This window comes from Terrapene carolina, unplaced genomic scaffold (genome assembly GCF_002925995.2).
Source record: "Terrapene carolina triunguis isolate 2854851 unplaced genomic scaffold, T_m_triunguis-2.0 Scaffold395, whole genome shotgun sequence".
Lineage (NCBI taxonomy): Eukaryota > Metazoa > Chordata > Testudines > Emydidae > Terrapene > Terrapene triunguis.
This window is the reverse complement of record NW_020664746.1, coordinates 385872-411991: the sequence shown is the minus strand read 5'-3', so window position 1 is coordinate 411991 and position 26120 is coordinate 385872. Positions and strand designations below refer to the sequence as shown.

Sequence of the window (26120 nt, the reverse complement as noted above, 5' to 3'; positions counted from 1 at the left end):
ACAACTTCAAGGATTGGTGGTTATGTCTGGGTCTCTCCCTCTCCCAGAAAACACAACAGCACTACATGAAAGCTTCCTAAAAGAAGCTGGGGAGGCAGAGTCTCTTGAACTTCTAGCGACCTTATGTGAATTCCTCATGTAGCTTGAGAGAGACCGGTTTTCAAAGCCTCCTTTCAGGAGAGCGCTGAAGTGTTGTGCTGAGTAGGGACACCTTCCTGAATCAGGGCCCAGATGCCCAGGAGTAATTAGGTGGGTATCCGCTCTGAGAGTGTAGCTGGATGCTTTCAGGGGAAATGGTGCCTCTGTGCCAGCACGCGCGCTGTCTGCTAGCTCCCAGGACAAGTCCTTGCTGGTTATATGGGTCGAACACTCGGTGTAGGGTTGTTGTTGGTGGGGATTTTTTTTTTTTTTTTGTCTTATCAGCTTCTTCATTAGACAGGTAGACCAGTGATCCACATCTATCATGTATCTATCAAATTAAAACTTAACTAGAATTCCCCATAGGCTCAAATCTGCCTTTTTTGGCCAGAGGAATGGTTTTGTTAGAACATGATTGAGGTTCCTATTGTAGCACTTGGTGCACCAGATGTGAGCTATTGGGGGGCAGAGGGACTCTGTTCCCAGGAAATACAGGCAACAACGCAGATGCTTGTAATGGTGCCAGTGGTATTTGGGACACTAATCAAGGTTGGCAGACATGGTGGAAACTTTAACAGGCATGAAGAATAGTAACCAGATACCTAAATGGTTGTCTTTTGTATACCAAGGCAGAAGGATTTATATCTAAATGTGCCCATGAGGTGTTCCTCCAGCACTGTGTTCTGGAGAAGCTCCAGCCCACTTTTTTTTTTTTTTTTTTTTTTTTCCCCCTTTTTTTCCAGTTATCACAGTATTTCCATGAGATGTTGAATTATGGAGGACCCAAGGAAAACTTAATAGGGTTCTTTAAAAAAAGATCTTTTGAAACTGCTGCCTCATAAGTCCTGTAGGAAGCAAGTTCACTGGTTTGAAATAGGTATTGGTTTGCATCTTGTTTCCAAGAAAACCAAGCAACTTTCCCCCTTTATTATGGATTCATGAGCACAGCCGGGGGTCAGAAGGCTTTCATTGTTCTAGTGTAGTTCTATTCTGTATAGGGCCTCCCTTCCAACATGAGTAGGTGAGATAGCGAGTCAGTGTCCTGGCCTCCTAGCAGTGAAGCAGTAGAATTTTTTTCTGTCATGCAGTTAAATGCCATGAGAAGCCAACCTGTAATTACTGTGAGTAAGAAATACGTTCCCCAGGGGCAGGTTATCCCATAACTTCCTGCTGCAGGGTTCTTGATACTTCAGAGGAAGCAACTCGTACTTGTCACTGCCAGAGACAGAGTACAGCACCAGATAGACCTTGGGTCTGATTCAATACGATGGCTCATATGTATTAAGATCTAATTCAGAGGGCAAGGGAAGGAAAAGGGTTGTAGTCCAGATTGCATGCTTGATGTACAATTAAGATGGGGGGGGGGGGCAAGGGTGGATAAAATTAGAGGATTTAGGCAAACTTAAAATCTTCTTGGCTCCAATACTCACTCCACTTTGTCTGCCTCAAGTGTTTTTCCTGGTTCGCCATGTGACTGTACACTTCAATCCTTTTTAAGCTCCTAACTGGAAACTTGCAAAGCTGACCCACCTGGAGCTGTTTCAGCTTGGAGCAAGTATTGCAGAGTGCAGGCCAACAGAGTCATATTTTAAAAAAGAGGTGGTTGAAGTGATGCCTACGCTTATGAAAGAGTTGGCCAATGGCAGTGGGCCTACGCGAGTCCTCTGTACGGAAAGGCCGGATCAGCCCTCCCAAGGGGACTCTTCAGCTGTATGTAAACACATCAAGGGAAAAAAAGTATATTACATCTTTGAAAATTCATCTGCAGCATTTCAGTGAAATGCTACATTAAAAGTGGCCCAGCGATGCTTACTGGCACAGGAGGAGAGTTCTCCTTGTCATCCCATCACATGTGTTGGATTCTTGAAACAGTAAAATGAGACTTATGTTCTGGGCAGTAGCTGGAGGGAATGATATAGTGGGCAGTGCCCTTCCCCTTCCAATTCCCCTGTGTCTGTGCTACTTGTCCCTCTCCATTCAATAATACTTTTGGCACCATTTGTCTGGGAATCTCATAGTACTTTACAAAGGTGGAGTAAATATTATCCCCATTTTCCAGCTGTAGAAAGTGAGGAGTACAGGTGTGAAGGGTTGTGCCCAAAGTCGAACAAGTCTCCATCAGTCAGAAAAAGAATCCAATTCTTCTCACTCTTGATTTCCTGCTCTAACCACTAGACCATGCCACCATCACAACTGTTAGAACAAGTGGGGCATGGTGGTGGCAGTTTATGTTGGGCTTTGGCTGAGCATTCTTAGATGCTTTGCATCAGTAGGTCTATCCTGGGGGGAAATACATGTCTTCTCGCATCTTGAAACTGCTAATAGACTCTTTCAGTAGCATAGTTTGGAAGGAGGAAAATAATTTTATATTTCACCAGTTCCTTTCCCCCCCCCCTCCCGCCCCCAGTGTTTATTGAATTCAACTAAATTGCAGACTGTCAAGTCAGAGTATTGCCATTTGTGCAGTGTGTGGCTTAACCCAACCACAAGAATAAATCAGCAGGATATATATCCTGTGAGGTGGCAGATCATAAAAGCCAAGCAATGATATGACCTGAAGCAAGAGAATCCCAACTACATCATACAGTAAAATCCTGTTACCAAATACAAGTGAGTCAGTCCCCTTCCTCTTCCTCCTTCTGTGTCTGTGGGTCTCTGTCTTCACTGAGAGTTGCAAATTCACAGGCTCAAGCCTTTATATCCAGCAGCATAAAATGGTGAACTTTCTAAATTGAAATAGAACACGATGCATTAAATAAGGTCCATATCTGTCTCTGTAAAAGAAACCATTCCTGTTTGTTTTTTTTTTTTTTTTTTACTCTATCCCTCCACAAAGTGCTCCTAGTCCAATGTATTTCAGTCTAGTTAAAAGCTGGCTGTCTATTTTTTCTCTCCAAATGTCTCCATTTATAGCTTTCCAGCATTGGCAGCTCAGAGAGAGAGAGAGAGAGAGCGCACAAGGCAGGTCAGCTGAGTTATAATTGGCTCTGACTGGCATTCTGACTAGCTGCTGCATTCTCTACCTGCAGCCAAGTGGTGCTCTGAGCTGTGTGAGAGTAATGCCTACCTCTGGGAAATATCAGAGAGATTCCTTCTAGAAATAAAGAAGCCCCAGTATGTGTAGGGGGTGAATATAACAATGCTAGAGGGAAATGGCTTTTGGGAAAGTAATGTTTGATCCATGCAACTGAATGATCACAAGCAGCCGTTCACACAGCCTTCAATTTCTGCCTCTCTCAGTTGACCACCAGCTACCACTCCTTCTTTGCACACACATATACATCTCCCAGGTGTGTCTATCTAATATCTGAGTGAGTGGCTCTGGCATCCTTTGTGGGCTCTGTCTTGCCTCAGCGTGGCCCATGCTATGCTCCCTCTCCCTTTAAAATGTGTTATTGGGAGCTGCTACTTTAACTACAAGGTGGAACAAGGCTGGTTTCTGGGACCACACTCCATTCATTCAACAGTCTGAGTCTCCTTTCAACCTCCTCTGTGAAAATCTGGTAGAGCAGCAGCAGCAGGTGGGGGTGGGATTGTCACTATGTTTTGTTTTCCAGCCCTGTGGGTAACATGGTACAAGTTAAACGTCATTCAGTGGATGTGAACCTGAGAGGAGCCTGTTTTGGTGTAACGCACATAGGGAGGAGGCTGGAAGATGGGTAGCTTACAACAACAATTTTGACTCTCTGAGACTGAGCTAAGCTCTTTTGCTGGGGATTGGTGTATTTTTTTCATGTCTCATAGCAGCAATTTAGAGGATGAGCTAATGTCCTTCCAGTCCACAGCCACTTAGTAAAGAAGCTCTAGATGTTCAGCCACGCCATTAGTAGGTGAGTCTGAACAGGATGATCTGGAGTGCACAAACTTGTCTAGTGACCCCTCTCTCACCTGCTTCATGCTTACATGGCTCAGATCTTGAGGTTCTGAGCCAATGCCCTGGTGCACTTGACTGACAGGATCTAGTTACGAGCTGCTGGCAGGGATTTTTATGGGACTTGCATGGATCTTGGCTGACCAGAGTCCCCAAATCTCCTCTGCGCATCCAATCAGTCTGGTACCAGAACCTGCAGTTTATACTATGGCACAAGCCCTTGCTCCAAAAGGTCTTCAGCTTGGTCAAGAAACACGGCCTGGTGCAGCAGACTTGCTACCTGGTCTGTATTCAATCAGCTACACAAGAGTTAGTGCTCAGTTTTAACAAAATAATTAGGCCCCATTGAATCATTAGCATAATATTTACATAGCACCATGTCTTAGGGTACGTCTACACTTACTTCCTGGTTCGGCGGCAGGCAATCGATCTTCTGGGATCGATTTATCGTGTCTTGTCTAGATGCGATAGATCGATCCCGGAAGTGCTCGCCGTCGACGCCGGTACTCCAGCTCGGCGAGAGGAGTACGCGGCATCGACGGGGGAGCCTGCCTGCCGCGTCTGGACCTGCGGTAAGTTCGGACTAAGGTACTTCGAATTCAGCTATGTTATTAACGTAGCTGAATTTGTGTACCTTAGTTCGAAGTGGGGGGTTAGTGTGGACCAGGCCTTAGATACTTCTAAGGCCACCATTACCATAAGGTCTGAGCACTTCACAATCTTTAAGGCACCCTGTGAGTAGCGGAGTGCTATTATCCTGTTTTACAGATAGCCTCTATGCCTCAGTTCCCCAAGTGACTTGCTTGAGGTCACACCTGAACTGGTCTCCCAAGTCCTACAGCTAGTGACATAGCCACTGAACCATCCTTCCTTCTATTTGCATGGCACCGTACTGGCAGGAATAGACAAGGTCTGATACCCAGATAATGTTTGTGGGAGCATTAAAAATTCCTTAGAATGTCCCTGTCCCAAGGAGCCATCTACAGTTATACATCTCATCAATTTGTTTTCTTATGTGGTCTATTTAATACTTCTAGTCTCATATGTAGTAGGAATGTCCAGTCATTCAGAACTATTGAATGGGGAGGCTGCGCACCTCCTGCAGCAATCATCTGTTCGTGGTGTTCAGGAAACTGGTGGGAAGGGAGGAGGAGCGCGGCACGCTGGGGGGGAGGGGGCAAGAAGGGGTGGGGCCTTGGGGGAAGGGTTGGAGTGGGGGTGGGCCTGGAGCAGAGCCAGGGGTGCTCAACCCCTGGCACTTTGGAAAGAACAGCAAGAGGAGCGGCCAGACGATCTGCCCTCTTTCACCCTCTGACTCCATCACCTCAACCAAGCTTCACAATCATCATTGCTGAGTACAGTATTAAATTGTTTAAAATTGTTTAAAACTTATACTGTATATATATATAATGTCTTTTGAATGGCGAAAAAAATTCCCTGGAACCTCACCCCTCTATTTACATTAATTCTTATGGGGAAATGGGATTCCCTTAACATCGTTTCGCTTAATGTTGCATTTTTCAAGAACATAACTGCAGCGTTAAGCGAGGAGTTACTGTAAGCAAAATGTGAAGACAGAGAGATTCCATGGTTCTGGATCACTGCACTGACAGTGAACGAGCAGAAGATGAGTGTGGAAAAAGATAAAGGAGAGAGTTCACGGGCAGGACAATCTCTAACCTGAAGACTCAAATATATGAAACTCATGTTCGTGATGGCTTTTTTCCCCCCTTCTAGTAACACGATTTCTAGAACCAAATATGATTGACTGAGATGATGTTAAATGAGGTCTGGAGGGAAGGATTTCTGTAATGTTTAGCTGGTAAATGAAAAGATGCATTCCCCCCCCCCCAAAAGCCTGATGCTACATCAAATCAATGGGTGTCATGCCATGAGTGGGAGCAGGATTAGACTCCCAGGGGGAAGGAACAATTTTCTGCTAGACATTTATTCTCACTCTTATGTATGTAATATTCTTGTTAGGCTAAGGTTTCTCCTCCTTGGCCCAAAAATGAAAGCCTTTATAAAGAGTCTGTAAAATTAGCAGAGCATTTTTTAAATTTAGTGAGGTGAACATAAAAAATATATACATAGGTCACTTAGGAATTGAGAGTTTAAAAAATAAAAGGAGGGGTAGTATGGCTGGGGGGAAGGGCTGGGTCACTTTTTTTTTTTTTTTTAATGTTCAGACATGCCCCAGACTCATCTCTTGCTGACACCAAGTGCCTTTGTGCGTCTGGAATGAAAATAGGAATACAAAGTTCTTTCAAACAGCTTAACTCCTCCACTTGTTAGCCCAAGTAGCATGTATGGACATTTCGGACATTCACAGACACGTGAACTGACCACTAGTAATCAGGACCCCCCAAAGAGCAGGAGACTGGAAGGGATAGGTGGACAAACTTCCATTATGATGCAGTGGGCACTGAAGCACATGGGGCCAGCTTGTGCCCCACAGGTAAATCTTTACATTGCACATACGCAGTCGGGTCAGGGTTCTCTATCCACGGATTCAGGTGGACTCCCGGCTCTGCAGCACTTTCCTTATGGGCCTGGCAACTGTGCGAAGAGGCCCACTCACATCTTTGCAGTGCATGCCAGGGTGAGGTGCTTAAATTATGGGTTGAGTACATATCCTCTTCTCAGTACTCCTGAATTCTGACTCATTTCTCCTTTTCCCTGCCACTCCTTTGATGGTGCCAGGTCAGCTAAGGCCTAACATGACACTATAATCTGCCACTTCCAGTGCCAGCTATTAATAATATGTCTCTTATAGCCTTTCATTAGAGGATCTCAGGCCTGTAAAAACACTACTGAGGCCTCACTGCCCCCTAGTGCAGTAGGTTAGAATTATTCATCTTCCTCCTTTCAGATGATGAGGAAAGAAGTGAAATGACTTCTGGCGGGTCACCCAATGGATCTGGTGAAGAGTGAAAAACATAACTCCAGTCTCCCAATTCTCTGTGCTGCCCAGGAGACCATGCTCCTTATTAGCTTCCTTTTGTATTCAATCTGAGATCCACCTGGCTTCTTGTTCCCATCTATAGGATCCAGCATAGATACTTTTTAAAATATGGGTTTTTAAGCTCTGTGGAAGTAATCCTGCCTTGGGGTGGGGCTGCAGCAGTCTGGAAGGCCTGACTTTCTCAGGCTCTGGGCCAGCAGAGGCCAGCTGCATTGAGCCTGTGTGGCTGCTCTGTCTTCTAGATTAAGGGGGGAGCTTGTTGGGAAGACGGGGGTGTTGGATCTGCCCCTTCCTCAGTGATTCATGCATTCTAGCAGGCTCGTAATAGGCAGAGTGGGGATGGCGGGGCGGGGGGAGAGGCTAACTAAACATAAAGGAGAGGGGAAAATGTGAGGAGGTGCCAAAGACCTGGCACCAGTCTTTCCTCTCTCTGGTCCCAGGTCCACTCCTTGTTCTCCTGCCAGCTGAGGCCAGATTTGCAACTTCTGTGCTGCTGGAGTGCTAATTTGGTTAGTCAAAGAACCCATTTTGCTGTACTTCCCATAGCTAGATGGCCAGTGGCTTTACCATGAGAGCATCCACAAATCTTAAGAGGTGAACCGTCCTAGTGCACCCTATGGACTATGGAAACTAGGATTGCAGATCAGGTGCTAGAACTGCAGGTGGGAATGTGGGCTTCCATTGCTTAGATGCTCTCTCTGAGAGGACCCAAGGTTTGGCCCTGTCATAATTCCCATTCTTTGAACCAAGGAGCTGCAGGTAACCACTGGCTCACTGGCACCATATCTTGTAGTTCAGTTCAAAGTGACGCCTCATGTGAGTTGTAGTCTGAGTGCTTTGTTCCCCTTCTCCTTTAAAGGATGGGCTCCCTCATCAGACCCATCTTCCATGATGCAGCATTTTCTTCCATCTTGGTGAGGGGATACTAGGCATGCTTGCCCGTGGTGCATCATGGTAGATGTAGTCTGGCCAGGGAGCCCAGCCCATATAGGAGAATGGTGCATAAGGCACCTGGACTACAATTCCCATGAGGCACCATGGTACCATTTTGAATTTAAAACAGGTTGGGTTTTGGCTAAAATTTTCTGTGGGATGGAGGGGAGAAAACTATTTTTGACCAGCTCTAGCTGTGATGCATTTACTTATAGATGCGGAATATATTGCTACTAAATTCTGGATCTGCCTAAATCTCTTAAGAATCCCTTTCGTGGGATTTGCATAGCAGCTGATTACAGGCTATGCCTATGCAATCTGCGGAAAACTTTACATAAGGCTAGCCTATACTGTAGTGCGTCTGGTGAAGATGCTGTATGCCGATGGGAGAGAGCTCTCCCGTTGGCATAAGAAAACCACCTCTGTAAGAGGCAGTAGCTTCTCCTGCTGACATAGTGCTGTTCACACCAGCACTTAGGTTGGTGTAACGTACATCGCTCAGGGCAGTGGCTTATTCACACCCCTGAGGGACATAAATTACACTGACATAACCTGTAGGGTAGACAAGCCCATAGTGTGAAAACCGTCAGTAGTTTTACAGCACTAAGTTGTTGGGGAAGAGAAGAATCCTACCACACTGAATGAAATCCTAGAGCACTAATGTTTTAAATGACAGAAGTACGCAGTCTGCCCTTATGCAGCACATGAGGTCGCCTCCTGTGTTCGACCGCACACATCGCACAAAGAAAGTGAGTTTGTAAAGCTCCCTGCTGGGAGCTGGGCAGGAAACAGTTTTCCCGTCCTGTGAAAATTTTCAAGATGTTGAAAAAAAATTTCCTGTCCCAATTTGGGACAAAGTCGAAATCTCAAATTTTTGCAAACCATAGATCTTGGGGGGGGGAAATTCCATTCGGGTCAATCAAAACATTTCATTTCAGTTTCAACCTCTTTTTTTCCTCATCACTATAATTAGCATAAATTTCAAAATGAAAAGCCGTTTTGAACTGGAATCATTCATTTGGAAAATGTGAACACTTTCTGACTTTCACACTTTTATTGCTTTTCAAAGCTTTTCAGGTGAAAAATGTGTCAAAAACAGACTTTTGTCTGGTGAACTGTTTTGAAGAATCAGCATTTTCTGATGAAAATATTTTTGTTGGAAAATTTCTGACCAGCTCTAGTGCTTGCTTCCATTGCAGCCTTGAAGAAAAGCCATCATTATGGAGTAGTCATTGTCTACCTGCCTATTCTCTGATTCTTTGTTTTTGTTACTGATCAGCGAACTTCAGTTGCACTGAATGGGATCTGCATGTGCTATAGCTTTGATGAAAGATTCAGCAGCAAACGCAGAAAGCTCATTTCTGCCACTTTACTTATTGTTGGGAAACAATAAATTCTTAAATAGGGAAACACACCAGAAATCGTGGAAGCTCTGTTTAGAGCAAATGCTTTTTATTTATTTGTTTCTGTCTTGGTAAGTTTGTTTTTTGTCCTGCTCAGGTTCTAATCTAATCTTCACTCTAGAGGTGGCTGCATTTTAGAGATGGGTGAAGAGATCGTTATATAAAATGTGTGGCTTTTTTAAATAAAGATTTTGGATTTTTCAGGCTGAAAGGTGATTCTGTAAAATGTAACAATTATCTTTATATTATCCTGTATTTTATTTAATACGCTAGAATACAAGCTACTCTCCCTTCAGTCACCTTCCACTGGAATGAGCTGTTGGAGCTTGAAAGGTGTTCTAGGGAAAGGAACCATGTAATCTGCTCCTCTGGGAGCAGCCAGAGGCTTTCCAGGTTTGTCTTTAATACCTGCATGGTTAAATTATTCTCAGCGAGGACATTAACATCTCTCAAGGTTTTAAGAAGGTGCTTATCCAGGCTGTCACTGTTTGGTTTAGTTACACTTAAATTCTTGGCACAGAGCTCTCTTAGCCAAGTTGCTTTTCTGTCAGGCCTAAAAAACCCCAGATGTAATCAAAGGAATGTAGTTTGTATGGGGTCTTTTTGTTTTATTGAATCTCTGCTGTCTTTTTGAGTAGGGGGCTGCACTCTCAATATTTAAACTCCCTGAAGTCCTCAGGGTTGCTGCAGCTTCACACCCTAAGGCCCCTGTGGCTGCTGTCCAGAGTCATTTTGGTATTCTCTAACCGCTATGTGGTTGAAGGAATCGGTACCTGGCCTGGGGCTCCATTATCTTGCTTTTCCTCTGAGTCCCTGTGACTTTTGCCTGTATCCAGCCCTGTGGTCAGTCTGACCCCCCTGACGTCCCAGGTCTGCTCAGAACTAACACCGCATTATCTGTTATGTGCAGTAAATCTTTTCAAACAACTTTTTTTAGGCCACTCTCTTTCATCAGATGTCACTTAGTGGCAGCACACTGGCTTTGCAATAAACTGAATTTCCTGCCCATCTTTTCGTTTGGCAGAGACCATGAGATGTAGAAATCAAAACTGCGGAGGCCCCAGAATTGCTTTTTTTTTTTTTTTAATTTTAAGGATGTTTGGGAGGTGGCAGGGCTGGACTATGATGTTCTCTTTGTGGTGTGAGCAAAGCAGACAGCTCTTTGGAAGATCAGTCATATGTATCCACTGTCTGCAGACAGACTTCCTTCTGTGGCTCTTTTTTGGGTTTGCTTAGTGCAGCGCTTTTTTTTATCCCACTCCCTCTGTAAACACTGGAATACAAGTGCAGCCTGTGGCAATCCTGACCACCCATCCAGGCTCTCCTGATGAGAGATGGAGACTCTCTCTTGTTGCTAAGGCAAGGAATTAAGGGGGTCCGGGTTAGTGAGTCAATCATGTCCTCAGTGGGACCGTTATGTCATCGTAGGGCTGGGAAAAAACACACGGAATTAAAAAACATAACTGAGACTCCTGCATGTGAAACTCTTGAATGTCTCAGATTGAGCAAGAGATTTAGGAAAAAATTGCAGCTGGAGCAATCCAAGGTGCTTACATCTGTTGGATGGACTCACACAGGAACTCGCCTGGTTTGTGTTGTGAATTGGGAACTCCCGCTGTTAGGCTGCTGCTGCTAGGGTCTTGTTTTATCAGCAGTCTTTGTAAGAGCCAAAGATCTGTGCTGTCAAATGTTAGAGAGCAGCTGAACACAGACTTTAAGGTTAAGGGGCTAGTCACAAATATGGAGCATCTCTCTCTCACCTGGAGAGGATGCTTCTTACGGTCCTACTAGTTAAACCTCCAAGCCTGATTGCTTTTTATACCCATGCAACTCCATTGACTTCTGTGGAGTTATTCCTGACTTAACACCCAAGTTAAGTGAGGTCAGAATCAGCCCCTCTGTTTCTTCTCACATCCCCAGCCAATGTGAGGATACAGGGCTTCTTTTGTAACTGTCTTGCTCTTTTAGTGGCTGGCGGTTGGGAAGAGGAGACTGATGCAACTGTTGTCGCTGGCCAGCTGTGCTCCGCTAGCCTAATTGATAGAACTGCTGCTTCTCAGATCCGGAAGATCTGGGGCTCAACCTCCCTCCTCCCCCCCACCAGGAAGTCTGATGTGCTCAATAGCTGCTGTGTCTCTGCACACTTGGGTCTGCCATCAGGGTAAAGCTGTAAATAATGAATTTCGGGGAAAGAATGTGGGCCAGCCTTGATATGCATTGGAGCAGGGACAATGTTTGACAGGGCAGAGAAATGGGATGGAGGCGGGAGAATGATGAAGTTTCTGGAAAGAAAATGGAGTGGTTGCCCCTCCTAAGGGATTCTGACATGCATGTGGCTAGCAGTTAAGTGCTTTGTTTAGAAGTGTTTGTGTGAGTGAGAAGACTCGGGGCTTGTCCACATGGGGACACTTGGACACGGATGTTGGAACAATTTGTATAGTCAGTGTTTGTGTGTGGGAGGGGAAGTGGGGCTGGGAGCCATTGAACCAAACTGTAAATCCTGAATATGATTGAAACCACTTCAAGCCAGGGGATGCGACAGCACCCCTAGTTCCAGTACCTATGCACTTGGGAAAGTTAAGATGCATCATTTAAACATGTGAGGTCAATGCATATCAATTAAACCCCTGTGCTGATGCTTTCATTCAGGAGAAAAGTGGTCTTAGCTCACTATGACTGTGTGTATGTGTAAACAGTCTCACTGTTCACTTTGACCCGAGTTCTGATCTAAGGTGGCCTTGTGTTTCAAATACAGGATCAGAAGTAAGGACTCATGAGTAAGGCTATGTTTATGTCATGTCACGGAAGTGGAAGTCACGGAATCGCTGACTTCCAGAGACCTGAATGACATTTTCTGTTTCAGCCCCTGGGGCAGGGGAATGGAGCTGGCAGCCAGCGGGGCCCCGGCAGGGTTCCAGTGACGGGTGACAGCCTCCTCGGGGTCCCCCTGCAAGGTTCCAGTGACAGGCGACAGCTTCCTCAGGGTTCCAGTAATGGGTGACAACATCGTGGGGTGGGGTGGGGTGTCCCCACAGCTCCCAGCCACCATGGCGGCAGAAGAAACCATGGAGCTGCAACAGCAAAAGTCACAGACAAGTCACGGCTTCTGTGAAGTTTTATTTATTGCCCATGATCTATCCGTGACTTTTCCTAAAAATAACCATGACAAAATCTTAGCCTTACTCACGGGTTCTGTTTCCAATTTTGTCCCAGATTCCCTGAGATCTTGCGCCCCAAGTCATAGCCCTGCTTGGTGCCTCAGTTTCCCTGTATGTAAAAGAGGAAGAATACTTACAGTCAGTCAGATAATTTCAATAATGGAAACTCTGTTTCATGATTTCCTTCCCCTAAATCAGAAGTTCTCAAACTGTGGTCCGCGAGCTCCATTCAGGTGGTCCACGGATAGTTCCCTCTAAGGTGCGCGCCTGGGTGGCCGCACACAAGAAAATGAAGGGCCCCCCACCTAATTAGTGGAGCCACGCAGGTGTGGCTCCACTAATTAGCTGTCTGGACCCTGGAGAAGACGCACATGTAAGGTGAGGTGGTGGCCTTGGGGGGAATAGAGGGGGCAGTGGGGTGAGAGGAGGGGGCAGGTGGAATTTGGGACGTGCAAGGCTGCAGCAGCCAGGGAAAGAGGCGACCTTCCACAGCTCTGTGGCTGCAGGGGAGAGACAGCCCTCCTTCCCAGCCTCAGCTCTGTGGGTGCTGTGGCGGGAGAAATACCCCCGTCCTTCCTAGCTCCAACTCGGGGGCTGCTGTGGTGGGGGAGAGAGGGCACATCCATCGCATTAGAAAGGTAAGACTAGTGATATTAAAATATGAGTTGTGTGCTTTTATTTGTAGACCAAAAAACATTCATTATTAAGGGGTTTTTTTATATAGCGCTTTTATCCAAAGTGTTTTACAATAGTTAGCTAACGGTACAAACAACGTTTGGAAAAATCATTAAGTGGTCCGCTGAGACCCTCAGCAATTTTCAGTTGGTCCACGGAAAAAAAAGTTTGAGAACCACTGCCCTAAATTATTCTGAGGGAAGAGCTTCTACTTCATTTGTGCCTTTTAAAAATGCTTTGAGATCCTTGTGTTATTGCCACTAATACTGCTGCTGTCATGACAATTAAAGTAAGTTGAGCTTCTGCTCATGAGTCTTTGGTTCAAGTCCCTGACAGGGCCAGGCTATTGATTTTTTTTTTTTCTACATTGAGAGATGCAGTTCTTTCCTATTTGGGTAGCACTGAGACTGTTTCATTCAAGGAAATACTTGGTGACAGAATGGTGTTGGGGAAAGGAAGCAAACCAGACTGGAAGTATCTAACTTCCAGTACCTTGCTGCTCTGCTCCCTACACCTCTTCCAGCAAGAGTCATTTTCCATGGCTTGGATGCTGTGATGAATTATGCATGGCTTATTGATTGGTTATTCCGTGTGCAATGTTTTTAATGTCTGTAATGAGCATGTGTGTATAGCCCTCCGGTATTCAATACCCATTTGTACAGTCTGGGACCTGCATGCAGTGCTTGGTTCCATCTGGAAGCTGCAGCGCAATTACCAGAAGTTAAATGGAGGATGGATTAATAACTTACTGTAAAGAGAATTATGGCTTCCAGGACTTATGCTCCAGCATCCCCCAAACCAAACATAAAAGCTATAAATTCAAATTACCCAAGAAACTTTAAAAAAAAAAAAAGGGGGGGGGAGGGGAGGGAGGGAGAGAGAGAGAGAAAGAGGCAGAGAAACCAGCAGCTCTGAAAGGAAGCTGTATTAATGGCCCTCTGCTGCGTGATTGGCTGGGATGGAGTACTTGTTTCTCAGAATCATGAGTACTCTAGGATTCTCGAAGTGCTGAAGTTGCTCTCTTCATATATCATATAAATGGGACATACCGCACAAAGGGAGCGGTAACATGCAGTGTTTTTGGACTAGGTACTTGTGCCTAAATTCTCAAAAGAGACTAGTGATTCTGGGTGCCTCCATTTCTGGGTGCCCAACTTGATACCTTAGTGGGAGTGGATTTTTCAGAAAGTGCTGAGCACCTACCCTCTGAAAATTGGGTCTTTCTAAGGCGTCCCATGTTGGGCACCCAAAATTGTTAGTTGCTTTTGAAAACATAGACCTCTAGTTTTTAAAAAAAATCTTTTAAATGTGTTCTCTTGATGTATTTGCTTTGTGATCATCTATCGCTGCTGGCAGCTTCTCGCCAACCTGTCTCCTGGCCTGATCTGGAGGATAAGAGTTCTTCCATTTCTGCTTCTGTAATCCTTTCAGTCTTTTGGCCTCTTTGCTGCAGTTGTTAAATGGGGGATTGCACTGATGGCCTGTCTGATTAGGAGATCCCATTAGAAACCAGACTGAAGCTCGAACAGCTGTCGGCTGGTCCTAACCTGTCATCACTCCTAGAGTCAGTCATCCTAAAGGCGAGTGAAAGCCTGACCATTGGTAACTTGTCATTACTTTAGGTTTCAGGCCTGGGTGCCAAATGAGGAGCTTCCTGGACAACCTTTTATGGCTGAGACATTTGGTGGTAGTCACCCTCTTATCTTTTTTGAAGCCTTTGTCTGTTTGTGGGTAGCCCAGGTGAATGCTGATGGCAGTGCTGGAGGCTGTCATCTCTTGGTTGCTGAGGTTGAGTGGCTTTGGCAGACATTTTTGAGGTTCTACTAAAGGAATTTGCATGTACGTTAGCTGTAGGAGTCTCTGATGCTGTAAAATAGAAGCTCCTTGCCCGGCTGCTGTTGGAGACCATGTGTGGTGTCCAATTCTCAGACTTGGAGTGGAAGGGGGAAAGGGGGAGGCTTGTATGACTTCACCTCTCCCTCCCTCCACTCCCCATTGAGTTCTGCCAGTGGGGTATGAAATCACCACTTCTAGGCCTGGAGAATGTGCATCTGTGCAGTTTTTCCAGCTCTCTATTAGAGTGGTTGGGCTCAGCTTGTGCACACACATGCCACAGGAATGGGAGGCCTGACTCCTAGACAGTACAGGTACCCTTCTCTGAAGCACTGCAAAATCTGAGTCATGTGGAAAGAACTGAACAAAACACAAGCATCCGAAAGAATAACCCGGTGAAATACAGGGACAAGGAGGAGGCGCAGGGATTGCAAGTTTATATTATTAATCACTTCTCATGTATACTGTAGTAGCGATGCCCAAAGGGGCCTCCATTTCACACAGATTGAGACCGACTCTACCCTGAGGAGTGTATAATGCAAGTTGCTCTTTCACCTAGTGAGAGGGCAAAGACACTAGGGCAGAACCTCTTCCACACCACTAACCCTAACCCTTTACATTGCTCTGGGCATGAAGAGGCCATATACCTGCCCTCAGCAGGCAGCTAAGGATCCCCCCAGCATTGGGGAATCTCCCTGGTGGATGCAGAGTTGGTAGATTCAGCCCGGGAAGAGACTGTAGGAGGAAAAGTCATGTGAAGATGCGTAGTGTGCGGATCCATGCTGCAAGTGCAGCAAACGCAGCCTCCCGATGGCTTTTCTGGGGCTTGAAGACTGGGGGAACCTCTGGCTAGTGGATTTTATTTGTATGGGACCTAAGGGGTTGGGAAAATGTCTGTCAAAGTTGCGCAGACCTGGATGTTAATTTTTTGCCTTGATGTTTTGCTGGTGTATTTCCAGAGATTGCCATCTAGAGGCAACACAGGCCCTTGCGCTAGGCCACTTCTGCTGAAGGGCTCGAACACTTTCCTTACAGCTCGGCTGGCTATTTAGAACAGCTACTACTTCCTTAGGTATATGGTTTCCTACTATTTCATAGGAAATTCCTTCTACAGCGGAGGCTGCTGCCAGAGTTTGTAGCCTTCTTCTCTAACCTCAGTTACCTCCTATTTGTCTAATGCTGAGCAGTGCTTAAAGCTTCCCGTCAGTTTTCACAATCCTGCCTAAATGAGGTTGGAGAGAAAGGTACCGCTCTAATAACTGATAAATTGCGCTCTTTGGATACACCTCTGATCAGAGCCTTGCGTAAACGTCAGCCTCTGATTGTTTTAAATGATCATTGTGTTTGTACAGTGCCTAGTACAATGGGGTCCTTGTCGCAAGTACTGAAATAATAATTTGGATGTGATATTGCTCATCACCTGCAAAATGGCCAAAACTATCTTGTCTTCCTGTTTGCAGAGCTGCTGTGCTTTCACTGTGTATTTCTTCATAAGCAGTCATGATGAACAGAGGGTGCCTGTGAAGGGTAGGAGAAAAGACTAAATATCTGTAGAATCTGAGGCCTTGGCTACACTTGTGAGTTACAATGCTGTAAAGCCTCCCCCAGCGCTGTAACTCACTCCCTGTCCACACTGGCAGGGCACTTACAGCGCTGTATCTCCCTGGGTACACCGCTGCAGGTACTCCACATCTCCGAGAGGAATAACAGCTGCAGCGGAGTGGCTACGACTCACGGGTGTGAGTGTAAACGCTTGCAGCGCTGTACTAATCACCTTGTCAAGTGGCCAATCCTCTCCATTGTTGTGACCGGCTGCAGGAATGCGGAAGTGCCGGTTTCAAAGCTCGTACCACAGAGAAAAAGCAAACAGTTTGCAGCTTGCTTTGAGTGAGTAAATGAATGAGCAGGGGGCCGGGAGTTCGGAACTTGCAAAATAGAGAGCTGACATGCTCCAAAAAGCACTCTCTCTCCCCCCACACTCCCTGTCACAATCCACCCCATTCCCCCCGTTTTGAAAAGCACGTTGCAGCCACATGAATGCTGGGATAGCTGCCCATAATGCACCGCTCCCAACACAGCTGCAAATGTTGCAAGTGTGGCCACACCACTGCGCTGGCAGCTGTCAGTGTGGACAGACTGCAGTGCTTTTCCCTACTCAGCTGTACGAAGAAAGGTTTACCTCACAGCGCTGTACAGCTGCAAGTGTAGCCAAGGCCTTAGCCATTGCCAAATGTCATTCACTCCCCCAGAGTGTCTGCTTGACAGATGCTTGCGAGGCTGCTGGCCCTGGAATGGGGAGTCTCTTGACCTGCAGGCATGCATATGCAAAGTGTTTGTTCCCGAAGGCCATGCAGTTGTGTTTCAGCACACCCATCCTGGGCACTCAAGTACCAAAGACGATAAGCACAAAGTCACAATGATAGACCTGTAAGATCAGCATCCTCTTCCCACTTCATTTTGGTACTGCTGGGACATCTTACAATGATTCACAATGGAACCAGTTGGCATGCTGGAAAATATTTTCCTCTCATAAAAAGTGCTCTGGATTCACAACACGGTGATATTTGGGTTGTCAGGCGGGAACTTCCCAAATTGAGATGTTTTTCTTTTTCTTTTTAAGTCCCCTGATTTGGCCCTAATTACAATTCAGCGTTATCTTGTTGTTCATGATGTGCCTCTAGGGGACTTCGCTGGAAAGGAGAAGTGAAGGATGAAATGGGTGACTATTCTGTCTGGACACGTCCAATTAGATGCAAAAATAGAAGTCTGCAATGTAACCCAAGGGAGAGGTGTTAAACTGAGATCCCTTGCACACATCCCTGGGAGCTGCCCAGATGGGAAAGCCCAGGGCACTGTGGGGGAAGCAGGAAGAACATCAGTGCCTTAGCCAGTATTCTCCATAATAGGGGGCCCTGAAGATCGAGGAAAATGTGAACTATTACAGAGCAGAGAGTGACTGCTGCATTGGCCCATGCACCCCTGTCTTGGCCAGTATTCCTGGAGTACGCAAGAGAATCTGACTTCATTCTGCAGTCCCCCTCTTCTTCATTGGAGATGAAGCTATGGATTTCAGAATTCAGTTTGGCTTAGGTCCATCTTTTGTCTTCACCACCCCTTGCTCCCCCTTTCCCCTTTTTTTGGGGGGGGGGGGGATCACTGTTACTCACACAAAGGGCTTCCTGTGACTCTACTGCAGCTTACTGAACCCGACACTGCAGCCTTTTGTTGAGCTTTTTATTGGTGTCAAAATTTGACTGCTCCAAGTGATGTGTCTGTGGCACAGGCATGTATTGCGTCAGCTGCTGCACAGGGCACTGCTTGGGCTTCCATTGTGTTAGACCAGCCGAGGAGGAATGTAGCTTGCTCTCAGCTTGACTCCCCTGGCCTGAGTTAATTTGCTGATGGAAACATCTCCTTTACCCCCACCTATCCCCTCTTGCGGGATATGACCTCCTGTATACACCTACCGAACAGTCTTGTTTCTTTAATGAAACACTTCTCTTGCCCTGGACAATGGCTCCCAGACTGGCTCTGATATCTTGCCTTGGTTCTGTGTACCAGTGTGCATGCACATGTGTGATGGCACGTTCCCTACTCCATCCCATCCCGGGAGTGGGAGGCTTCCCTTTCACAACCCTGAGGATCTCCTTGCCATCAACCTCCTCTCCTGCTTGCGTGAAGATTCTCACTGTTGGGCAGTATGAGGCATTCCCTTACCCAGCAGGCTTGTTTCTGCCACAGTCCCAGTTTGGGGAGTCAAGACCAGGACAGTTATTTGATCTGGGTCTCCTGCAAGACCACATGAAGCATTCCTGGGCATTTCTGGCCCGGTATACGTGAGAGACTGTGACCAGTAATGGTCTGTCTTGTGGCCATGAATCACATTACCAGGCACTGCTGACCAGTGATGTGAACAAGAGACCCTGTTTGGTTACTGAGCTTGGGTCTCCTGAAAGGCAGTGCTTAGCGCACTTCCTAGGCAGGTGCCTGTGTATGTCGCGAAGGTACTCCTCCAATCTCCTATAAAAATGTCTTGTCTTAGCATTATGAAGGATTGGTCCATGTGACTGTTAGCTTTGAGGCAGGGCCTTGCAGGGTGATCAGACCCTAAGTTTTGGGGTATGATTACACTGCAGCAACAGAGTGTGATTACTCTCATGTGGACATACCTGAGCTAGACTTTAATCTAGCTAGCTCAGGTATCGGAGCAGTGACGCTGTACAAGCCAGCCTGGGACCCTGGATAATTACTCAAGCTGCTAGTCCGTGCTGAAGCACGGGCTGCTGCAACTTCACTGCTCCGGTGTCTGAGCTAGCTGGGTTAAAGCTATCTCACCTGTGTCAACATAAGCTGCAATTGTACTTCCTGACTGCAGTGTGGACATGCCCTTGGTGACAGGGCTTGGGAGCGGAGCCCAGAGCTGGAGCGCGGATCAGCTCTGGAGCAGTGGAGCTGCAGGTTTTTGCCTGGAGCTGGAGCGGAGCCGGAGCACAGCTCCAAAGCCCTGCTTGGCGAGTTTCACCTCACACTGTGAGGCTTTGTTCTTCACGCTGAGTGTTTGCTTCTGTTCCTGGAGGGAGGGGTGGGGAGAGAAGGAGGAAACAGGACGAATTGGTTGCTGTGCTTTTAGACCAGGGGAGGGTTTATAGCCACTTCCCCACTCCCCCAAATGAAGGTCAGAATAACAAGTACAGGTACTACAATTTAGTTACAACTATTACAATTTCATACAAGAATGTAAAACGTTGGTGCCATGTTAAAAGTCCTGCATAAAACATTAACTAAACAATACATGTAAATGCTCTAAATGGCATCCGCTCTTAATATTTTTTTAAAGATGTGTTTGCAAACATTTTAATAGTGTGGTATATTGTGATTTTAGTATCTCTTTCCCTTACACTTTCTTCCTTTGCTACCTGAGCTCACTGCTGAGAGGGAGGGTATCTTGGCCTCTCTGCCCTATCACAGGGTCTGGGTGGCTGCCTGCCTTCAGAAGGGTCTCTCTGTATGTATGTCTGCTTCCAGTCTGTTCTCTACTCCCTCTCCTCTAGATCTTGGATGGCTGGGCACTTTACTGCTCTGGGAATGTGATGTTACCACTTTCTTTGCATAACTTGGATGGAAACCCTGAGTGCTGAAATCATTTGCAGGAGTCTTTCCATGATGAATTTCTTCAATCCAAAATTTCTTCCCTCCTAAGGAAAATCTGCTGAGGCCTAGGAGGAGGGTATTCTGTGGTCAAACCTGTCCAGAACCATCCAGTTCACAGGTTTGAGAAGATAGAGAAGTCCCTCTTCCAATATGGTCCCCTGTCTGTTGAGGCAGAGAGCAGTCTGCATCCTCCCCCAACTCCTTTCCCAGGGCTGAGCATGCTATCTCTGCAAAATTCTTGCTTTTAATCAGGGGCACTGGACAAGGGTAACTTAACCCAAGACCCTTGAATGGCAGCTTGGGGCTTCTCTGCATCATAATGCAGTCTAGCCAGTATTTGGGTCAGATAAGATTTAGGGGGGGGTGTTGGGTAGGCAGGGGCTTTAAAACATGCTCTCCTTGAAACCAGTCAACCAGATTCCTCCTGGAGTCTAATGGCAGATGCCAGCTGTGCAGTTTATTTCTCTTCCACCCTTGTTAAATTCTTTCTTCTCCTGGCTGTGGGGCTAGAAGACTTTGTGTCGTAAAGGATGATCTGTCAGCCCGTGACTGAACGACTCTGGATCTCTCCAAACATGTGCCCTCATATCTGCTAACACAAACCACCTGCCGCGGTTAGAGCCGGCTCTGGGGTTGTTTTCCTTGGAATGGGTTTTTAGCTTTTCTTCAGCCACTGGCTTATGTCTTGTAAACTGCTGAACAGGCCTCTGCCGCCTTCTCGAGAGCTGTGTGATGTGGCAGCTGGGCTGGAAGTGACTCCGTGTGACCCTCCCTTCTGACTTACACCCCCACCCACCCTTTCTTCCCTTCTTCCATGTTTTCCAGGCCTCCTTTCTAGGGACTCTGGGATTTTCCATGTCAGAGCTTGGGAGTTATTAGCGTTCATTAATCCAGGAGGTGTGCAACACTGACCAGAGTCCGGAGTAATGCAGGCAGGCAACATACAGGCTTCTCTTCCACACCCCAGCTCTGGAGTAGTGGGAGATGCTGTAAGCCAGTCCTGGAACACCCTTGCCCGTTCCTCGTCCATATAGCTCAGCGGTTCTCAAACTTTTGTATTGGTGACCCCTTTCAAACAGCAAGCCTATGAGTGCAAACCCCCCCTTTATAAATTAAAAACACATTTTTAAATATTTAACCCTATAAATGCTGGAGACGAAACGGGGTTTGGGGAGGAGGCTGACAGCTTGCGATCCCCCAGGTAATAACCTTGCGACCCCCTGAGAGGTCACCACCCCCCAGTTTGAGAACCCCGATATAGCTCTTCCAGCACTCCTGGCTATTCCTTGCTTTTCTGAGCAGAGGCTTATAGAGGGCACCTTGGTTGGCCTGGGCAGATATCCTCTGGGGACTTGGAGGTGACTGCCAAAATCTGTGAGCTGAAGATCTCCTAATCCCCCTACTTGGGCAGGTCAGGAAATCCACTATGAAATATGGGACAAATCTGCAATACTGGCAGCTTTTGTTTGAGACCCTAGCCTGGAATAGCAGGGGGTGCTGCAAGACAGGACTGAGATGTCACAGCTGATCTGTATGGGATTTTAAGATTGGAAGAACAAAGGGCACTGTAGGCCTAGGGGGTCTGCCTGCAGTCTGCCTGGCTCTGGCGCTGTAAGTATCTCTCTCTTTCAGGAGCACTCTGCTCGCTCTCAAAAATGTGAGACGAAAAGGCCTTGAGAGAGTCGAGTATTATATTATTTAACTGTAATTAGATGTGCTGTATCTGTGGCTTGATTTGTATCACTTACCTCCGTGTCCCTCATAAACTTAATAGCGCTTCCAAACAGGAAGAATAAGGTTAGAGTCATTCAGTTTCTTTCTGGATAAATGGAGACACAATGAGGCTGTAATGTGGTCTAATGGAGATGCTGTATAATCTTTTATTTTCATGGGCAGAAGGAGCAACAGGAGGGTGTTACATGCTCTCTAACTCTGGTGGAATGGCAATCACTGTGACAGCCCAGTGGTCACTCGGCATTGAGGAAATGAATCCACACGCAGCCTTGCTCATTATGTGGCTTCCACTGGTAACGTCAGAGCAATCCCTGGTTATTGCTGTGTTGCTAACTCATAAAGTCCAAACCCGGAAAGAGGCTTTAAGCATTTCCCTTTCCTGATTAATCTGTTTCTGTGTTTGGCATCCACATTTTAAAGGGAGCACTTGAATACTTTTGTTTATGTTTTTTAAATTGTTTTGGTTTTGATTTGTCCTTTGTTTTTTCTGCTAGGCTTTTTGTCGTTTCTCATACATGGATTGTAGTGTGCATATGTGTATATTTCTCCTCATAGACCTTGAGATAAATCCTTCTTCTTTTTGTTTGTGTTCTTGTTTTGTTCACTAGTGTCCTCGGGTAATGGTAGCACAGACTTATGCTACATCTACACTACAGCACTTATAGTGTCACAGCTGCACTGATGTAGTGCTTGTGGTGGACATGCTCCAAGCTGATGGGAGAGTGAGAGCTCTCCTGTCAGCTTAACTCCTGCCTCCACAAGAGACTGTAGCGACAGAGCGCTGTCTATACCAGTGCGTAGGTCGGTATAATTTATGTTGCTCATGGCTGTGGATTATTCACACCCTTGAGCGACATAAGTTATACCAAAGTAACCTGTAGTGTAGACAAGGACTTTGGGAAATGCTTGTGAAATGCTGCTGTTGCTTGTAAAACCAGCAGAGGAACATGGCATTATTTTTGTGTAGGACCTACAGAAAATCACAGGTTTAGTATTATTTCACAGTGACTAATGTGCCTGCATGTAGTTATAAAAACAAACCAATAACTCTATCATAGGTACTTACATGGCTCCCATTACTGGACAATCTGAGCACCTCACAATCATTAATGTGTCCGAGCATCCCTGCAGAATAGGGAAGTATTCTCCCTATTTTACAGATGGGGACACTAGAGCAAAGAGACTGTGACTTGCGTAAGGTCACACAGGAAGCCTGTGGAGCAGGGAATTCAACCTGGCTCTGCCAAGCCCCAGTCCACTGGACCATCCTTCCTTTCTGTTCTTCTCTGTGTGCGTGTTACTACGGATACATCCTTATTTGGAATCCATGAGAGCAACACTTTGATTGTTCTATTGTATTCATCATGGGCCATCAGAGTTTAATTGATACATAAAACTTAACATTTCATCGTATACTTTGTTAACTTTTGTCTGTGCCAATTTACAATGCTTTAATGAAAGATGGATCTTGAAAATAAATGGACTTTAGATTTTTCCATTTGATGAAAAATAACCCGTGCCCTGTCGCTCTCTACAGCAGGGGTTCTCAACCTTTTTCTTTCCGAGGCCCACTCCAACATGCTATAAAAACTCCCCAGCCCACCTGTGCCACAACAACTGGTTTTCTGCATATAAAAGCCAGGGCTGGCGTTAGAGGGTAGCAAGCGGGACAGTTGCCTGGGGCCCCATGCCACAGGGACCCCTGCAAAGCTACATTGCTCAGGCTTCAGCTTCAGCCCCGGGTGGTGGGGCTCAGGGCCCCGGGATTCAGCCCCATGCAAAGGGGCTCTGGCTTTCTGCCCGAGGCCCCAGCAAGTCTAATGTTGGCTCTGTTTGGTGGACCCTTTAAAACCTGCTCACAGCCCCCAGGGTTGCACTAGAGCAGTGTTTCCCAAACTTGGGATGCCGCTTGTGTAGGGAAAGCCCCTGGCGGGCCGGGCCGGTTTGTTTACCTGCCGTGTCCGCAGGGCCGGCCGATCACGGCTCCCACTGTCTGCGGTTCACTGCTCCAGGCCAATGGGAGCTGCTGGAAGTGGCATTGGCCGAGGGACGTACTGGCCGCTGCTTCCAGCAGCTCTCATTGGCCTGGAGCAGTGAACCGCAGCCAGTGGGAGCTGCGATCGACCGGACCTGCGGACGCGGCAGGTAAACAAACCGGCCCGGCCCGCTAGGGGCTTTCCCTACACAAGCGGCATCCCAAGTTTTGGAAACACTGCTCTAGAGGATTGCTGTTGTCTGTGGGGTTTGCCTATGGAACTGGGCTATTGGTTGTTGCAGTGGAGTTTAATTCTGTTCTTTGGGATACCAAGAGGTTGCCCATTTGAGAGTCCAGATGTGGGACTGCATTTTGGGACACTGCTGTGCTTCCATCACTGGAGAATGGTGCAAATGAGGGAAGAGTAGTGAAGGCATTTCTGGAAGTATGCCTTTATGGTTAAAGCACAGGGCTGAGACTCAGAGGTGGTAGAGGAGAGTTTAATTATCCCTCATTTATGTGCATGGGGGAAACAGAACCACAGGGAAGGTAAGTGACATGCCTAAGGCCACATAATGACTCAGTGTCAGAGCCAGGATTAGAACTCTGACTTTTGAGCCTGTGCTCATTCCCTCGGGCCATGCTGACTTAATAGTACGTGTTCTTTAGCTGCAGTACAGTGGAAGTTGGTTGTAGGGTTTCTTTACTGTAGAATTGAATGGTAGCTGCCAGCTGCATTTATAGCCAAAATCCCTTACTTTAATAGAAGAGTCAAGGGAATTAGATCTGTCCCTATTTTTTGTCCCCCATTGCACATATGTACGCACACACGTTCGCATGCGCACACAAAGCTGCTGATTTTTGCAGTGTTGAGAACTAAAGCGCTTCCCCATCCAGAGGTCTTAGAAATCCGCACCTAAAAAAAAAAAAAAGCTAGTGAAACCCTTTGTGCGCACTCTCCCTTTGGTGTGCCAAAGACGGGCCCTACTCAAATTGTCTAATTGGACAAGATGACCTAAATAAAAGACAGAAGAGAGTCCTGTTCTTCTTACTCCTAAATTGCTTCAGGTTATGACAGCCATGGAGGCTGTGATGCTCTTGGAACCCCTTCCTGCAAGATGACTGGAGCAGCCGTGAGAAACGGAGTACTCCCCACTCCCATTGACATCCCTGGAGCGTTCTCCCAAGGTACAGACACATTCCTAATGGAGTAGAGAGGTCATGATACCAGAGCCTTCAATAAGGAGGGTGAATCTTAACCCTTCTGGTCTTTCCCGCCTTGTCGTCCCAGCCAGTGCTTGCAAATTGTACGAACTGCAAAAATGGATCAAGCCCTTTTTTAGATAAATCTATCAGAGGGTTTTCAAAGTAGTCCGTAGTCATGAGGTTTGTTCTTAGTAGTTTTAAGCCCAGTTTGTATATGTTTGTAAGTTACTCTGAGATCCTTCAGGATGGAGGCTAGTTGTTTAAAAAAAAGCACGTTGACTTCCCAGTTCACACTGAGTGAAATACAAACTGTGAATAAGCGCACACATGGTGAAACATCAGTTGGACCAGGAACATAAAGGAAAACTAGAAAATTGTGAGAGGGCCCATCTGAGCCCTGGCGTTGCTGGAGCCCCTTGGAACGTACAACCACTTTTCTCTCATTGCTGTGGAGACCTGGTGTCAGCCCTACCCTCAGAACCTAACTCGATTTAATGCGGTTATGTGCAGACAGCCAAGACTCACCTGTATTGACATGGAGAATAGGCTTCATTTCAGTCTCTCCTCCTGCTGAGTAGTTGTTTCGTTACTTTAACATTTTGTTTTTAAATCCTATCTTGTGTCCCCCACCTTTTTTTTTTAGATGCAGATGTTGGACAAGTTCCCAATGGAAGGAGGGCAGAAGGACCCCAAACAAAGGATCATCCCCTTTCTGCCAGGTGAGTAGGATGGATTCCATTGAAGGCAAACTCTGGTTTTGACATAATACACTCAAGTGGGGCCAGACTAAGAAAAGGTCTTGTTACCAGCTCCCAATGCACCCAGGCACACACAGGTATGGTTGGAGTCTTGAACAACATGTGAATTTGAAACTTCTGATGCCTGCATCCTCTCCATTAAAATGAACATGGGAATATTTTCAGTAATATGCAAAGTATGTATTAAAATCCTCAGTTCCCAGGGCTGCAGCCCACAATCAGCTTAAAACTCAGATACTCTGTGTGAGGGTTTATGCCTCTCGTTGCAGGGTAGCCCGGCTTAGTGGCCGGAGTCCATAGAATTGCCCCTCATTGCTGGG

General features: G+C 46.5%; 1 protein-coding gene across 1 annotated transcript in view; it reads left to right on the top strand.

The window, feature by feature from the left end:
• SH3PXD2B (SH3 and PX domains 2B) overlaps positions 1 to 26120 on the top strand; it is a 119662-nt gene that overhangs the window by 28193 nt on the left and 65349 nt on the right. The window contains exon 3 of the mRNA XM_026658053.1: positions 25686 to 25761. Within this exon, the coding sequence (XP_026513838.1) occupies positions 25686 to 25761 (76 nt within the window). The remainder of the gene's footprint in view (positions 1 to 25685; positions 25762 to 26120) is intronic.